This window comes from Falco naumanni, chromosome 1 (genome assembly GCF_017639655.2).
Source record: "Falco naumanni isolate bFalNau1 chromosome 1, bFalNau1.pat, whole genome shotgun sequence".
In the NCBI taxonomy this organism is placed as follows: Eukaryota; Metazoa; Chordata; class Aves; order Falconiformes; family Falconidae; genus Falco; species Falco naumanni.
In genome coordinates, this window is record NC_054054.1 from 67,484,154 (window position 1) to 67,501,818 (window position 17,665).

General features: G+C 42.9%; 1 protein-coding gene across 2 annotated transcripts in view; it reads left to right on the forward strand.

The window, feature by feature from the left end:
- The window catches only part of ELOVL6 (ELOVL fatty acid elongase 6), a 77,671-nt gene that overhangs the window by 42,787 nt on the left and 17,219 nt on the right, over positions 1-17,665 (forward strand). For both annotated transcript variants that reach the window (XM_040597649.1, XM_040597642.1), the window contains one exon: positions 7,823-7,954. In XM_040597649.1, the coding sequence (XP_040453583.1) occupies positions 7,823-7,954 (132 nt within the window). The remainder of the gene's footprint in view (positions 1-7,822; positions 7,955-17,665) is intronic.

The following is a 17,665-nucleotide window of genomic DNA, read 5'->3' on the forward strand; positions in this document are numbered from 1 at the left end:
GAGTGGAGGCCTTGGAGACTGGGTGATGCAGGCTTACAGTGGAGCCCACCCCAGCAATCTGGCCCACCAGGCTGCAACTTCCACTGCTCTCTGTGTGAGGTGGAAACTCGGGGATGGCTGTTGTCACTGTGGGCACACTGTCACCTGCCGTCTCCACTCAGTGGGTCTCCATTAAATTTAAAAGTGGAGGAAATCTGGAGTCGAGCCAGAGATGAAGCTGATTTGCGTTCGGTGATAACAAAATTATGGGCAAGCTGATTTCAAACCTGAAGGTTTTGGAGGTTCTTTTGGTGTTTTTCTGAAGTTCTTTCCATTTGAGTGGTAGTTTTCTCTTGTGACATTGCTTATATTTGGGATTGTAACTTACGGGTTTTTCAGGGTTTATGGTTTGTTCCATTAAGCCTATATAAGAATTATAAAGAACAAGGGACTTCATATACTTCAGAGCTGAGTTTGCATCTTCTATCTGAAAAAAAAAAAAAAAAAAATTGTCCCTGAATCATTTTCTCACCCTTACACTCCTCTTACATTTTCCCACTGCAAAGGGAGTGCAAGAAAAGTTTGCTGCTGCTGTTTTTGTCCCTAGCTGCACACATTTTATTTAATGGCTAATACTGTAACACATATATTCTACAAGCATGAGTATGACAAACTACCAGCAAACACGTTTCAACAAAACAAATGCAACGACCAGGGAGGTGCAGGACATGAGCCACCTTCCCTCATGTCTCCACACTGCCACACCCTTGTTTCTCCTCTGGGTAATTTTGGGGCTGTTGCCTGCCTTACCATTGGCATGACCTGGGAGCACTTTGCTGCATTGAATGCCATGTGGGGAGAGGCTCAGGTGGGCACAGCCCCTTGCTTCCCAGGGAGCCTGGTGAGGAACTGGGGCTATCTCCAGTTAGATCTCCAGCTGGACCACAGCAGGCTGTGACCTGGCGATACACTGCAAAAATATAGTTGCTCTACTCTTTGAAGGTTACTGGCCCTGTAGCTTTCACCGTTCTGGCTCTGACCTGGGAAATGGGGGACCTGGGCTTCAGGCTGTGCTTTGGCTCAGCTGTTAGCACTCATGGATCAAGGAGTGCACACACAAGTCCTTCTCCTCCTCCATCCTTTTCGGCCAAGTTGAGCTTGGGACAGTTCCCACAGCAGTCCCTCTGGCAGCTTCCCAGTGCTGCGTTTCCTTCGTTTCCATGGGATAATGAGTTGGGCTGATGATACAGGTACTGTCTGTCAGTGGTGACATGAATTGGGTGATGGGAACAGGATCCCAGAAAAAGGGCTGTTGTGGGGGAATAGCAGTTCCTGGCTGGGATGTGTTCCCAGGGCCCTGACTCTTCTTCCCTTGCTCCCAGCAGGTAGAGGGATGCCTGGGGAGCTGCCCCAGCCAAGTGGGGAGCACAGACCTGCTTATCCGATGGTACCTGTCACGAGGAGGCTGAAATGCTCTTTTGAGAGGCAGGCTTTAGAAATCAAGGAATCAGGTGATTGGTATGAAATGCATCCCTGTTTACTCCCTGATAGCCTGTTACGTCAAAGACCATCATCAGTGAGTCACCTACTCGTGTGTGTGACTGTCATCATTGCTGCTCTAAATATAAATGTCAAAGGATATTGAGCTATAGGAATAAATCAGACTGCGTTGGAGTGTGTGTATCAGCAGGTCTTCCTCTTCTGCATGTCCTTGTCTCTCTGTTATTAAGGCTGGTATGGTCAATGGGAGGCAGCTGCAGAAACTCAAATCAAAGCCAGGAGTACAGGTTATATTTTCATATGCAGAACTGGCATATCCACACGTTGGATCTCTTCTTGCTGGTTCTGTCAAAATTATATCTGGGGAGAGAGAGAGAGAGAAAGGTTTGCTTTGACAGTATTCCTGAGGTAGAAACACTGAGAGACTGAGAAGTGTTTTCACACCCTTTTTTATACATACAGAATGTGCGATTTTTAAATAAGCACCAGAGAAAAAGTAACTTTGCCAAGGCTAACAGCTACTGTTTGTGAGCTGTGGACATGGGTGTGCTGCGTGATTTACACTGGTTCAGGTTAAAGCACTTTAATTAGACTCTCAAGGTAGGAGTTTCAATTATGAACACAAGTGGTTGTTGTTTTCTGTTGAAAGCTGGGAGAAACCAGTAAGAAAAAGTCCCAAATCTTTCATCTTACTGAGGATTCTTTTTTTTTTTTTTCCTTTTTCCCCAATAAAATAATTTTTTTTTTTTAAAGTCAATAAAATGGTGATGAAGAAGGCCAAAAGAAAAACATCGGGAGCCTGAAATTGCCTGTTTACTTGCCAGAAGCACTCTGCTCTGGCAACCACGGTGTTGTTTTTTTACCTGTTATGCTCCCTTTGCAGCATATGAAGTGGTGAGGAATTCAAGAATGAGCTTTGCCTGTGCAAAGTAAATACATCTTGATAAAGAAGAAGTTTTTTAAACCCTATAGAATGTAGATAGAGGGGGCTAACACTGCTTCATTTTCGTACTCCCTCCTGAATGCTGTTATGAGGATAATCCTGTATTACATGATAGAGGATAGTTAAAAAGATCTATGATAAGGTTGCCCTTTGTGCGTTTCTGTGAGGATTTTCCATAGTGATTAAACAAGATCCTATGGAAACCTAAAATTTTATAGCACATATCTATATCTATTTCCATTTACACATTAACATCAGAGAACTTACAATAATGACTCAGGCTGCTATTTTCAGGAGAAAAAATTACAACCGTGCATCTAGGCTGAAACCACCTCCTTCAGCGGCACTGCAATATTCAGGGCTGTTTCACTTTGCATCAGAGATGCCGGGATGCCTTGCAGTGCTGTGCATCAGGCTTACCCTTAAGCTCCGACCCCTTATTTTAGAATACTGTGGTAATTCTTATACTTTCAGTATTTTATAAATAACATACTTCTGGGGGAGTCAGGATTTCTTATTCGTTAGCTGTCTGTTTACCATTGCTTTCCTCTTTGGATTATTTGCTGCCCCTTTCTGTGTTGTGTTTTCCTGCCTGAGGCTGGATGGTTGGTCTCTCCCTGTCTCCCCTTGGTGCCCGAGGGGGCTTTCCCGAGGAGAAGCTTTGTTCCTGGTGGGGTGGATTTCCTCTGTCTTCCTTTATCAGGCCTAGTTTCTGCCTCCCTCTTCTCAGTTATACTTCTTTTCATTTTCTTCTTTCCTGTCTCCATTCCTCTGCTATAGGGGAGACCTAATAAAGGATTTCAGCTACTAAAAAACGCGTCAGTGCCCATACCATCCATCCTTGATAAAACACATCGCCTGCCTATGGTTTACACAGTGCAGAGGGACAAGCAGAACCCACAGGCTGTGGTCCAGGGGATGAAAAATCCATCTGTCCCTGCTGCAGCATTTTTGCAGGAAAGTGACCGAAGCTCTGTGTTCAGCGTGGGCAGCCTGAGCCTGCTGGTGTGCCCACGTGTGCAAGCAGCATCCCTCCAGGGGCTTCAGCAGAGGAAGGACTTCAAGCCTCCTGCCCTTCCATGCTGTCCCAGCTTCACATCCATCTCTTGGCTGCCAGCTCCCCTCATTTGCTGTCATGCTTACCAGTCATCCTTTCTCTTCTGTTTCTCCCATCATGTCAGCTACTTCTGCCTGTCCCCTTGCCTCACAGCACAGCCACCTCTGTGCTAGCATCCTGGAAGATCTGCCTCGCATCTTGAGCTTGTAGCCCCAAACTTTTGCTTTCTTTTCTTGTAGTAACCCCCAGCCTGAGCAGAACGTTTTAGAGGTTCTCCAGAAAATTCCTCTGCCTCCCTTTTGGTGGAAGGAGCTGGCAATCTTCAACAGGGAAACATGGAGTTGTATTCAGTAGAGATAGTACTTAGTCCCTGAAGTCTGAAAATGTAGGAGGGTGGGAGACAACTGTGAGAAACAGAAATGCCAGAAAAATGTGGAGGATTTGGCAACCCTGTCTTTATGTCTACTGTGTTACGCTGCAGAACAGAATTGAAGACAAACATATGAATGTGCTAACGCTGAAGTTATTGGATGTGAGTCTGCTGCTGAATTACTTTGGGGGATTTTTAATATTTTTTTAGTTTCAAGGTTAATTTTTTTGTCGTCATTCTGCTCTATTTAGTTTCTCTTCAGATAATAGTAATGAAACGTTACAGTGCTCCAGAAAAACTCCAAGACTCTGTCTTTAAAAATGCTTGTTTGATATTGGCCTCTGTTGGCTGAAACCATATCAAATGTAATTGAATGCTGTCAGATTGCCATTGATTTGTGTCACCAGCCCAGGAACCAGGCTGTACTCATGAACCTTTCAGGCAAATCTATCATAAAAACACTGGTAGGAAGCTGGTTAATACCAGTCTAATGCAGTTAAACAGATCACCTTTAGAGTACATACTTCTGCAACCTCTTTGTAACTGTATCACCTGAACTACCTGGTCTTTTTAACCATTATTATGCTGCAAAGAGGGGAAAATTCAAAGTCCTTTGGATGCAAAAAGTTACCAGAAGTTGTCAGCAGGTGTCAAAACAGAGAGATTATTTTGAAATCAACGTAATTGTTACTCAGTGTTGTGCTTACCTCTGATAGGATATAATACTACTGAGTCCCTCCTTGTCTGAAACTGCTTACAGCTGCTTTTTGCAGTTCATACCGTGCGTGCAATCAAATCTTATCATGTCTGCCACCGCCAATACAAAGCCATATTTTGCAGGAATACCATTCACTGTCACTGCAAATAATGCTGAACTCATTACAAAGCCATTAAAACTGACCTAAAATTTATCTGTTCTAATTAGTGTAATGTAACGATTGACCTCAATAGACTTGACTGAACTCATAAAAAATAGTTTCAGTAATAAGCAAAACGAAATGGTTGGACTTGGTGATCTTAAAGGTGTTTTCCAACCTAAATGATTCTATGGTTCTATGATTTTGTGAAATGTTGCTTTATATATCCTGTCCAGGAAGAACGAAGTCAAACAGAGCAGAGACCTGAGCTGCTAACTCATTCAAACTGGTCTTTTTTTCTTGAATTGGAACCGAAGTTGAACTGTTACTTTGAAGTCTTGGCTGTGTTTGATCCAGAACTGAGCTGCTGCCTGCCTGCCTTCCCGCGAAGTCTCTCTAGCTATTGCTCTTACACTCTGACTTCCCCCCGTACCGGCCTGCATGGCCTGTGTCCTGTTGGCAGCTGCATGGCAGCACTGCGTTGCAGGATTTTCCCCTGCACCAGGATGTCATCCTGCACTGCTCTTGGTTGCTTTGAAGCTCCATGCGTGGACCGGTGCAAGACAGACCTTTCCTGCCTCTCGTCTGAGGGACTTCCACCGCAGTGCTGTGAGGTGGGGGGTTTGCACGGGTGTGGGGCTGCGGGGTCCCTCTGTGGGGCCCCTGCAAGTGACCTGGCTCGAGTGGCCGTACGTGTGTATGCATATCTCCCTCTGTACCTTGTGTGCATTGCTGGCTCTCTGCGCTGAGCACTGGGGGCCCAGGATTTTGTGTGATTGGAGGGGCAGAAGCATGCCGAGCGGGGTCTCTCCCCATGCCCTGGGGCAGCCAGGACAGCACTGCAGACTGTGGTACAGCCCATCACACTCCCTCTGCCTTCCTCACCTGCGTTGCTCTGCGTGTTGCTGCTGAAGAGGCTGCAGAGGGAAGGAGACGGGAGTGTAGTCCAACCTGACTCTGAGAGTCTCCTCCTGTCCCATAAATCTTGTCTCAACGGTTAGGCGGTTTGGTATGAGCAAGTTTGAGGTGGTTCATCACTACCCAGAGTGGTTAACAAATATTTAATGACCTCCAGTCATGCTAAACTGCAATCGTGCTATCAAATGTGGTAATTCTGCCCCTTCCCTGACTGTGGAATTCAAGACTATAGAAGTGAAAATAAATGCTTTTTTATTTATTATGAGAAGAAAAAAGGGCGAAGCTTTGTGGTTTTCAAAACCTGTTGGTGATAAACATTGCCATGGCAGTTAGACCATCTCAATGCACAAGGTGAGAGGGTGCTGGCTCTGTGGTCATCTTGGTGTTCCTGGGGCTTGTTGCCAGTGCAGATGCTAAAGGTCACCCAGAGGACTGCAGGCACTGGGTCCTCTCTCCTCGGTGCAGAACACCAGTCGGATTTTCATGCAGTTAGTTACCCGTGTTTTGCAACACAGAGCTATAAACATGTCAATAGAAACAGAGGAGTTTCCAAGTGAGCAGAAAATGGCGTGCTGCTGCACGCATACAGATATGCCTCTGTCTCTTTGGACTTTGCTTTCACTTAGCCTTCAAACTTATAAAACTAATTTCTGTCCAGTGAAGGCTGCATGTGCTTTCTGTATACTTCCAATCAGATGTGCTGCTACACCTTTTCTTAGTTTTTGTGGACCTCTTGGGAAGACCCTTGTCCATGGAGGAGCTTGTGAACCACGTACCAGTTGCCTTGAGCAGGCACAGGCACGCGCTGTGCTGTGCTGTACGTGCTGCCAGTAGTGCTTGGCCTTCAGGACCATCCTGTGCTGCCCACATACCTTGCCACGGGTACCCTCAGCCGGCTAATTGTAATGGAAGAGCCTGGGGGTGGCATCTACTTGGCACCAGCAGTGACACCACAAGCACATCTTGAGGTGAAGGAACATACTTTCATGTAAGCATCCAGTTGAAAATGCTATGAAAACTCTAAAAGACCACAATGTGGGTGAACCTTGCCCCTGATGGGAAGCCTGGGTGGCGTGCTGTGCCCTGATGGCAGGGCTGTCTGATGCTGCATCATCTCAGGATCCCAGTGTCAGAAGGAACCTAAGATCTGGTAGCTTGCTGCCACCTTTTCTGGAATATTAATGAAGTAGTTACCTTTCTTGAGAGTGTTTGTCTTTTTTCGGGGTCCAAAAGGAACCAGCACCTCTTGGTGCAAAGCCATAGCCCACTGATATTTGTGAATATAATTACAGGTTTTGTAGAGTAAAATCTGTTCCTAAATACACACCCACCCAGTTAGGCCACCATTAATCCTGTACATCATTATGTCTTGGTGAGTGTAATATTGTGCTGTGTGGGAAGGAATCCGGTTTTGATCTCTAATGGTTGATTTACAATGAGTTGTAGTAGCAGAGTTCAAATGTTTGCTGATTATTTGTAAGCTGGACTGCTATCAGGCAGCTTTAAAAACAAAACTTGCAATTCTAAGAGTATCATTGCAGTTCCTTAGCAGAACCCTGCTTGGCCTTTCAACAAATTCACTGGATTTCCTGACCTGGCACTCACAGGCAGGGCTTGTGGAGCAGGGTGATGCCACCCAGCATGGTTGTTGCTTAATGGGGCTATTGACCTCTCCTGGCAGGTTCTTCACTTTTCATGAGGCTCTTCATGTTTTGTTGCAGTGTTCAAGGTCTATAAGTGTCTTCTTGGAGGAAACAATGGGAAAATAAATAGCCAGGTAGCAAGGAGCCTGCAGGAGACAAAAATTGATGTGAAAAAGATGAATGAGCCACCAAATGTGATCAGCTGGTTTAAGTATCAACCATGTTGTGCTTGCAGGAGTGTGTCTGGGCTCTGCAGTATCTATTCTGTTTGTCACAGAAGTTCAGTCTTCAGAAGCTGGGGAAAAATGGAAGCCAAATTTGGATCTCCTCTTTCAGAACTTCCCTGGGGTCGGTTTTGTCTGCATCTGGCCCTGGCCCAATGTGCGGGCATGTAGGTTTGTACAGTAATGATCTCCGCTGGGCTGCAGGAGTGGCTTCAGAAGAGTTTCCTTTCAGGGAAACGCACTAGCCCTGAGCAGTTATGTCCAGATGACTCTGTTGTGTATCTAATACTAGTTAAATACTTGACAGGTGTTTTTTGGTTTTGTTTTGCAGGAAGAAATCATTCCTATTTTCAGCTCTGTATGCTGCCTTTATATTCGGTGGCCGGCACCTAATGAACAAGCGAGCAAAATTTGAACTGAGGAAACCACTCGTGCTCTGGTCCCTGAGCCTCGCCGTCTTCAGGTAGGCATTTCTTCATCCAGCTGCCTTTGACAGTAGTCCATGAATAGCGTTTGGGGTTCTTCATATACAACAGCACCGCTAATGCGATAACAAACTCACCCAGAAATGGCGTTTCTTTAGTTCTGTTGTTCAGGGTTATGTCGTGATCTGCTCCTCACCATTGAAATGATACCCTTTGACTTGCCAGATCATACGGCGTTTGAAGAGGAGAGAAATCAATACCCCTCTTGAAGAACAAAGGTGCTTATCATTGCAATAAATTTATGGTGCAAGCTACAAATGGAAATACACACATTGAGATGTTAGTCTTGCTCTCACTTACTGGTTAGTATTACATTATTATGGGTGTATATCTGGAATATTTATTCAAGACTGATCTCCATTACAGTGAGGTAAACCTAAAGTCACTGCTTTGATGACAGGTAAGTTAGGCCACTGTAACTGAAATCCGAATCTGCCTTCTGGTTATTCCATTGCAAAGAGCTTGTGAACATAGTAAAGGCATGGCTCCATAGGGAAGGCTATTTTTTAGCGATGCACATCTCTCTAGCTGCGTGTTGACTCTGTCTGTCATCGAGTATGGAGAAAGTCAGGTTCAGTGTCCTTATAGGTGCTGAAGTCAGGCGTAACACTGACCAACCTGAATTGCATTTTTTCTGGTTAATATGCTAATTTTTAATGAGTCTGTAGATGAACAAATGAGTGAACAAATGCTTATAAAAATAGCCCTCACAAACACACAAACTTTGGGAACAATTTCCTAATAACAGTACACAGAAGACCTGAGGTTTATCCTTCATTTCAAGTTATGGTTCACTCAACAGCACAGAAACCAGTTGCAGGTCATTATCAAACACTGATACCTGTATCTTTTTCTACTGTCAATATAATAATTACTGATTATTTTAGTTCACAAGTACATAAAACAGGTTTTCTTACTGAGCAGCTGTGAATGGTGCATGATTTTTCCAAGGGTGGAGTAGTTTGAGCTGCAAGTTTCTACAGAGTGAAATAAGGAGGAATAGAGAAGTTTGCTTTCTTTTGTGGCTTTTCCTTTTTTCCTCCAAAATTGTTCTATCACATTGATATTCTCTAAAACTCTAGCAAAGTAAAATAACTTGTATTTCTAAGTTCTCTCATCCAGCTAGGACATGCTAAAGAAGAACTTTACATTGGCTTGATTTTAATAGTCCATCAATACCTTTAAAAAAATACCCTGCTGCAGACAAAACTTTGAGCAGTCTGTGTAACTTTGAGAGCAAGTTCTGACACTGTGAAAATTTATAATTGTCATCTGGTTGTATTTGGTGCTGTACTTCTGGCTGTGTCTAACATAATTTTGCTGTTAGGGTCCTGTAAGCAATTGTCATCATTTGTTCTAGAAACGGCTGAATTTTAACAGCTGTTGAATTGGTTACTAGGTGGCATGTCATTTGTGGATCAGCTTGTAAAGTGATTTGTAGCCAGCAGGAACCCAAAATGCATATTCCAATTACATTTTCTTATTGAATGTAGACACTAGAAACAAGCTGACTTACACAAAGCATTTCTAGTTTAATTCCCAGTCTGAGGGGGAAGAGCATGATTTCAGAACCGTCCTTTGCAGAATGTGTCTGGGATGAATTTTAAAATCTTGTTATTTTGAGATGCGTCTGTGGCTGACATTCACAGTGTGGGGCTTTAAAGCAATTTCACTAATTTCCTCCCAAAATCAAAAGGGATGCACCGATCAATGAAAAGCATGTATATATACTACACTGTGAAAGTGCTGTCTAGATGGACTTTGAAATCAACACGTTCATCGCTTGCTAATTGGAGTTTCTCATCATAATCATACGAAATGGCTAACTCGTGGCCAGCATGAGCTGCTGAGTGATGCTGAGTGAAATCTAAAATACGGACTTCATGTTTCTGAAGCTACAAGTTGCCAGGATAAACCTGCCAAAGAAACCACACTGCAGGCACTTTGAGGTGAGCTCTGCTTGTGCAGATGAGCAGCAGTGGCCAGAAGGGCACAGTCTGAGAGGGATTCACGACTGCAGGGTTTGCTTCTTCCATCAGCTCAGATAGGACCATTCAGGGACAAGCGTTGCCCAAGCACTGCAGGACTCACCCTTTCCTCTGCATGTTGGGAAATGAGGCGGCAGGGTGGAAAGGGGAGGGATGAACTGGGGTGTGAGATGTTTGGACTACACAGAAGCACTGAGCATTTAAGCTGCTGGATTTGCTAGTGGGACCAGCTGATGATGAAAATTATGTGACTATGCTTAGGAAGTTTTGCTCTTCTGAGGCATTGAATAGTAGGCAGAAGAGTGAAGTGGAGAAGGGGAAAAGGCCCAAAATGTTTGCAGTAAAACAGAGCATGAAACCTCTGTAGCTTCCATAGTAACATGGAATCCCATACAAAACTTAACCCAAACATAAAAAGCTTTGACTTCTTGCCTGGAAAACAGAGAAAATGCAGAATATTCATTAAAACCTGAGAGGAAGACTTCTTACAAAAACTATTAATTGGGACATCCAGTTCCTGGTGTTTCACCACCACTGTCCTTTGTAGGGCCATCAGTCACTTCCAGCCTCATTGACTCCCTTAGCAAGCCATGCTAGACTTTGAATGCTGTAACTTTTCCAAGTAACTTGGATATTTTTTTCTGGCTCCTCACAAATCTAGGTGTTTCATTTACATATGTTTGGCTTGAAAGACATTTCTGCTTCCTCTGAAGGTCGATTCAGATAGGTTTAGATGCCAGTGTTCTGCCTGTAGAGTTACTATGGATCCAGGAAAATGCTCCTTAACTTGTAACTTTCTGGGATGCTAAAATGCTATGACTTCTGTGATACCTTGCAGAAATTCTAAGTAATGTATTTGTCTGCCATCAGTGGTTGTACTGAGGAAGAAAAACCTGCCCAGAGAGCCCTCAGTATTCTGCCTCAAAGTCGGTGTGAGGTTTTTTTTCTAGAGCCCTTGTTTGTCTCCCTTCTAGCACTTCTACCATTTTACCTGTTTCAGATATCCTCAGAAATAATAGCATTTAGCGGAGGCTGGAAAGATGTGTTTTGGGCCTAAAAAAAAAAAAAAGGAAATTGCCTGCCAGGCAATGACATGGTCCTTCTTCAGAATATACCCCATATGCCTCACTCTTGCCAAGATCATTTAAATGTGGTAGCAGCTACAGCAGGAAACTTGCCATGCTTATAAATAAACAAAACAGCTACACCACCCTACTGAGCTTGCTGATCATTCAGGAGCTCAGTAAAGAGTGAGTTTTGTGTCAACACTGGCAGCCAGCGGGATTTCTGAGGCAGAAAAGCAGCTTTATTTCCCTTTGGAAGCATCGACTAGTTTTGAACATTTTGTCTCTGGAATAAGGTTACCACTTCTCAGCGAAAACTTCTGTAGAAGCAATGACAGTAAATCTTGCTTTTCACTTGGAAACCACTGAACACATGATCTTCTGAAATGTTTTGCTGAGAAATTAGTTTGGGATATTTTCCTTGGGTGGTTGTGTTGGTTTGTTTTTTTTTTTTTCCATAGCAGGTTTGTTGACTTGTTTCAAGCACTGAAGATTTATTATTGTCTGAAATGTTTTCAGTCTTTTGTTTTATTTTGTTTTGTACCCTTTAATTAAGTGTTTTCACCCAGCCCGGTTACGTACTGAGGTCCTGGGCGAGCAGCTCTGTGCTTCTCCATGTCTAACAGGAACCCGCTGTTAGCAAGCTGACACGAAAGTTCATTTTTCAGTCTCATAAGACCCCAAGAAAACTGTTGCAGATCCACCTACACAGTCAACCCTGTATTTCTGAATATTTCCTGAGGTTACAAATCTGCAAAAACACATTGAATATGAGTTGCCAGTTTTATTCATGCCACTTTGAACATAAAGTTAGGATGATTCATTGAATTTTTACTTGGAGTATATCAAATGCGTCATGCTGGCATCTCTAGGAATCAGCAAAGCTGAGACCAGGACTCTCACAGAAGGGTATGAAGTCATTAATTCATGTTTTCATTATATCTCAGCTGGATTTATGTAGTTCCTTTTGTAGGCTGTAGTCTGTGTATGGGTACAAGGAGCTTAAACATGTATTTGATCACCTTGTCTTCACACAAGACAGCAGCGTGGCACCATTTTCACTTTGTCTCCATCCTTAAGGAGATGCCAACAGAAATCTCATGGTCAAGGTACTAACTAATAATAGTAAAAGGTTGTTTTCCCTAGGGAATACTGTCATGTCAGTGCAGGAGATGAAGAAGCTGAAACATCCAATGTGATGCAATCATTCGTAGGCAGAGGCTAAACCTGACCATGGCTGGTGCAGTGAGAGGAGGAATTTCTCTTTGACTAGCCAAACCACCAACCATAACGCTATTGTCATCACCTGAGATCACTTAGATTCTAATCCAAATTCAGCTATGCTTTATAGCAGTGGTGGAAATCAGTTGATGTCAATACAGGGTTTCCAAATGTCTTCTTCCTGGAAAACACTTTCTCTCAGAGTGGTAGAAATGTTATCAAATGTAGTTGAAAGGTCACTAACTGCCTGCCATAAAGCCAACCAGAGCCTCAAAAGCAAAGTGTTCCAACAGCAGCAGGTCTTACATTTGAAAGGCAAACCCAAAATGTCTCACTGGAAGGAGACTCACTTTGCTTTTATGAGACTGGTGTAATTGATTTGTTACTGCAGGCACAGCAGCATTTTATAGAAGGGTTTGCGCTCGTTCTGCAGAGAGCTCCTGACAAGGCGGTCTGAAACACGTCTGTACGTGAGGAACTCAGTCCTGAGCTGAACTGGATGGAAAAGACTAAAACATAAGTTTAAAGAAAGGATTTCAGTTGCTTGGATTTGTGACTGAAATACATTCTAGTTATCGTGCCTATAAGTAGGAAAATTGATGAAAAATGATTCAAAGTTATATTCTGTCTCAAAAGATGCCACTCACAGATGCTTGCCGTGGAGATTACAACACAACTTAATTTCATGTGTTGCTGAGCAACCCATCGAACTCTTAAAATACTCTTGAAATTTTATAAAGGTCCTGACAGTGCATTCAAAGAGAAAATGAATTACTGAAAAGGGTAATATTTGCCAAATAACATTAAAATTAATAAGCAGCATTTAAGGTGAATTAATGATCTTCTCTCATAAATTTGAAAGCAAGTGAATTCCATGTGAAATGTTCCCTGTATTAGTAAAGCATGAATGCATATTCTCAGTAGGACATTTCTTAGAACCCAAATTAGTAAAATGCTTAATATATACCTACATAACAATTTATTTCTATTGGATCATGTTCATCTTCACATATGTACCTGATTTTCTTATATAACAGATATTGGAAACATCTTTTTGATTCCCATTTTGGAGAAGAAGTTGAAAGTTGGGTGAACAGTAGGAATTCAGGCTAATTGGAGAGAAGACAAAGATCCCTTGGATGAGACTTAACAGTTTAAGAAGAAAAATTTCTTTTCTGTAAGCTGAAACATAATCCCAGTAGGGAATTACAAATAATGCTAGGTAGAGTGAATTCATGCATTGCGAAACAAATGCTAGCTGGCATTAAAAAACAGTGTAGAGGTGATAAAAATATATAGACTAAGAGCAGTAACCATGTACTGTCAAGAAGATGCATCTCCAATACGTACCTTACTTAGGTAAGAAGAGCATCCCGTGACAAATACCTTTATTCCCAGAATTGTAATTGGTGCCATGTGACAAAATGCAGAGCCCATCCTCTGCTGAAATCTCACCTCTTCATTCACTCTGTTGATACTGCTGGGGACTCTGTTGTGTCCATCAAAGTAATTTTGCATGTAAACTGGTTTTACTGTTTTCACCTAATCAAGCCTAATGAACAGTAGACCAGGGATTCACTGTAAGACCTGGCTGATGCTACTTTACAGGAGGTATGGATAGGACTGGCTAAGAATTCCTATGAAAATCTCTTTTTCAGTACTAAACTGGGCCTGCTTTCTTTAAAAACTCCTTTTTTTTTTTTTTTTGTCTGTTCGCTCATTTGTCTTAGTTGCTGGAAAACCAAACATCTTAGCAAAGTGAATTCAATACATTTATTTGGAAAGCAGCTGTTGCACTTACGTTGCCTCTGTTCTCTCCCCACTCTTACAACCAGTGAGGGTGTTGACACTCAGTTTGTCACTTTGAATTATCCCTTCCTCATGAGATCACCCTGTCCCAGCCCACGGGAGCCCTGGCAGGCCACCGCTCTGCATGAATGTCATATTCAAAGCAGGGTCCCCTGCGAGTGAGACTTTTCCTTTCCATTTTAAATGGGGAGCATACTGAAAAGTATATTTAGAGGAATAAAGAACATCTGTGGTGGCTTAAGAAGGGAACTGTGCTCAGGAGAAAGTAGATAATTCATCCAAAAGAAATAAAGCCTCCCATCTGCACCCCTGTGGCAGCACTTCTGCGTTTTACTCAGCCTCGGTACTTGGTTCATGTGCCTGGTAAAAGGTCCTCCCTGTGCAGAAATCCCTGGGGAACAGAAATCTCCATGTATTTTCATCTGCGTAAGTCCTTAACAGCTTGTGCTTGATGGAGACAGTGGGAGCAAAACACTGAGAGGTGTTAACTTGCATGACCTGTCACATCCAACACTGCGTCTGCGGACAAGCGTGTTAATAAACACTGCCAAACCGAGCGGTGTTCACACGCTGGGTTGCGTACGGGTGTCGAGCCATGGTTTATCAAAGTCACTGTTCTGCGATGAGTTTAACTTCTTCTAAACAAATGTGCATCCTTCCTTGTGCCTGTACCATTCAGCATCTTCCCTAGGTGGCTCAATATATCAAATATATTTATTGTTTACTAACTGTAGGCAAATCCCTGAGATCTGAACTTCTCTAGATACTTGCAGGAGTACTGCCCTGAGGAAGACAGAGTGAAAAAGGAAGATCAGTGGTTCCATGCCTGTAATTGCCATTAAATTTATGGAGCTGAGCAGCTCATTACAGCTGTATTATAACTTTTAGCTTCTTTAAGCCTTCTTTATTCTGTCAAATACTAGTCTTTTTCTGTCTCTTAGATTTTGCTTACTTTGTTATCTGCCTGTTTTACAGCTTTAGTGATGGCTAGCTCCATTGGTTGGCTTGATTCTCTGCTAAATCTTTTACTTAATTAGTTTTTGGCTTTATTTGCCTGGGATAATTTCAAACTCCTGAATACATACATTTTGATGCTTTACATGACAGTTACTATACCAACTTGATACATTTGATCCTGTAAGTATCTTTAATTTATCCTGCAGAAATAGGTATGCCACTTTTTGTGGATTATCATTTAAATCACTGCAATATTACAGTTGTTCTAAAATTTTCTTGAGATAATACGGGATAATACTGAGAATAATTTCAATAACGGCACAGGAACAAGTGCAAATGCCCCTGAAGCATTCATTAAGGATTGCTCAGGAGGTACACAGTGCTTATGAATCCTCGTGGGCTACATTAGAGATCCTGAGATAGATTCCTTAATTCTTACGAGATTTCATACCAAACACAGGGTTTAGGTTGAAAATTGATTTTTTTCATCTTTAGTCATTTTGACACAGTCCAAACTTGCTGAAACAAATACCTAAGAATTAGGAAACGTTTCTTGACAGAAAAACACCTCATTGAATATACAGTCTTCACAAGGTGCCAAGGATCTTCAGCTGCAGCAAAAGGCCAGTTATTATTTAGTGATGGAAGAGTGAGTTATTGCTTGAGAAGTAACAGCTTTCATCAAGAAATACTGTTCCTGCAAGTTCCTACGGTCCACGTGCCAGATAATCAGGGAGGAGCATCAGGTAACAGCTCATTGAGGAGGGCAAGACCAGATGATAGGTAATTACTATTGATTAGCTTGTAACTGACTCTTTGTAGGTAGAGCTGAAATTTTTTTTTTCATTTGTTGGAAGAAAACAGTTACATGTTTTTCAGCAGTGTATGTTTACACGAGCATCCCTGTAAGCAACTTAGGCTGTTCTTGCATGTTCCTAGGGTAATGATTGAGTGCAGCTGCCCTGCAGCTTGACCTCTGCTCCTTGTTTATTTCTACCAAAACCCAGTGGGCCTGGTATAGCGACCAAGTGCTTTGTGTAAGACTCTCCATGCAGGTATAACCCTTCCTACCTCCACCAATTATCTTCTCCTCTGTTGCAAAGACTACTTGTAGGAATCTAGCTCTGGCATTTGTTTTTCTGCTATGCTTTATAAGTGGTGCAGGTTCTTCCACTAGCTCATGGGGCTTCGCTTTATAGATTATTTTTGTACTCTGCTCCTCAGGATTGTCTGAATATAGCTAATCCCAGTCATAAATAAGGCAGGTCTGGGGGATCAAATTGCATTTCCTGGAGAGGGAATTCAGGCTCCGTCAGGAGGGACTGGAAGGCGGTAGCTGTGGTAGATTGATTTTTATCCACACATATAAATAAGCCTTCCGAGTAGCAGTCGCAGCAATTGGCAGAACTGTTGATCTTGCCACTTTAGCAAGGGAGAATCAGATGGATTTTACTCTGCTGTGGTGTTAATGTGATTAAAATCACCAGATGACAGTGTCTATTGATCCGGAGCCCTGCAGAGATGTCACTGTTTGGATATGCTTGATGAGGTCCCTGGAGGGGGAAGGAAATAAGTTAAGCCTGGTTTACTTTCCAGTTTCGTCAGTAAAAAGGACAAAGAAATGGTTTTGGGAGCCAGGTGAGTTTCGAGTAGGAAATCTGCCGACGAGAGGGAAGGGCTGAAGGGAGCGGCCCCACATTGAGGGATTTATTGTCGAGGAGAAAAAAAAGACTGATGCAAGGAGCACAGTATCTGCCCTCACTTGAAAACCACAGAGCAAGCTGTCACTTTAATAGACCTCATTTTCCTCCCCAGAATTTATCACATGGGAAACTAATAACCACCCAGGCATGTACGCATATGCTTATGGGTATATAAACCTGCACAAATGATATATTATTTCTTAGAGCCATGTAAAATATTTGCACAATTTTTAAATCACTCTGAGCTGGCCTGGCTTCAGGGTTTCAGTCCCAACTGAAAACTCAAATGATTTGCATTGAAAAGCTTGCTAGGGAGACATCTGGATCAGATACAGTAGAAAAGTATGAAAAGCAGGGCTTGTGTGTTTGGTTCAGTGATGGGGGTCTTTTTCAGAGATGGAAAGGGAATTGTCTCCAGTTTTGCTTTGTGATTTTGATAGGACTGAACCCAAACCTCAAAGTATGCGTGAACTTACGCAAAGAAAAGTCTCTGCCAAAAAGAGTGATAAAAACTGCAGAGATCAGCACAACTTTTGCTCACACACGTGGTACTGAGAGCTAGAGTAGGCCGTTATAAAACACTTGTAGTGCTACTGACCACCAGCTTTTAGGGTGAGCGCCACACTGAAAAAAACGGATGTTATTCCTCATCTCCCCCATTTCTTACCTTTTTTTTTTAACAACACTGTGGCTTGGGTGCCACCCTGAATGAGACTCCATCACCTTCAAGGAGGGCAAGGGAGGACTCTGTGGGTGAGCCACAAGACCCATCTGTTTTCCCTCCCAGCTGGGAGATGGGCAGGGGGAGAGGCTGAGTATCGGCTGGGCAGCAAGCCTTCAGAAGGCTTGTTAAATTCTTGGTGTTCTCATGCCCTTGCAGAGATGGTAATGATTTGTATTAGTGTGTTTTGGAGGCACTCAATTCTGTTATTCAGAGGAGTGGCTTA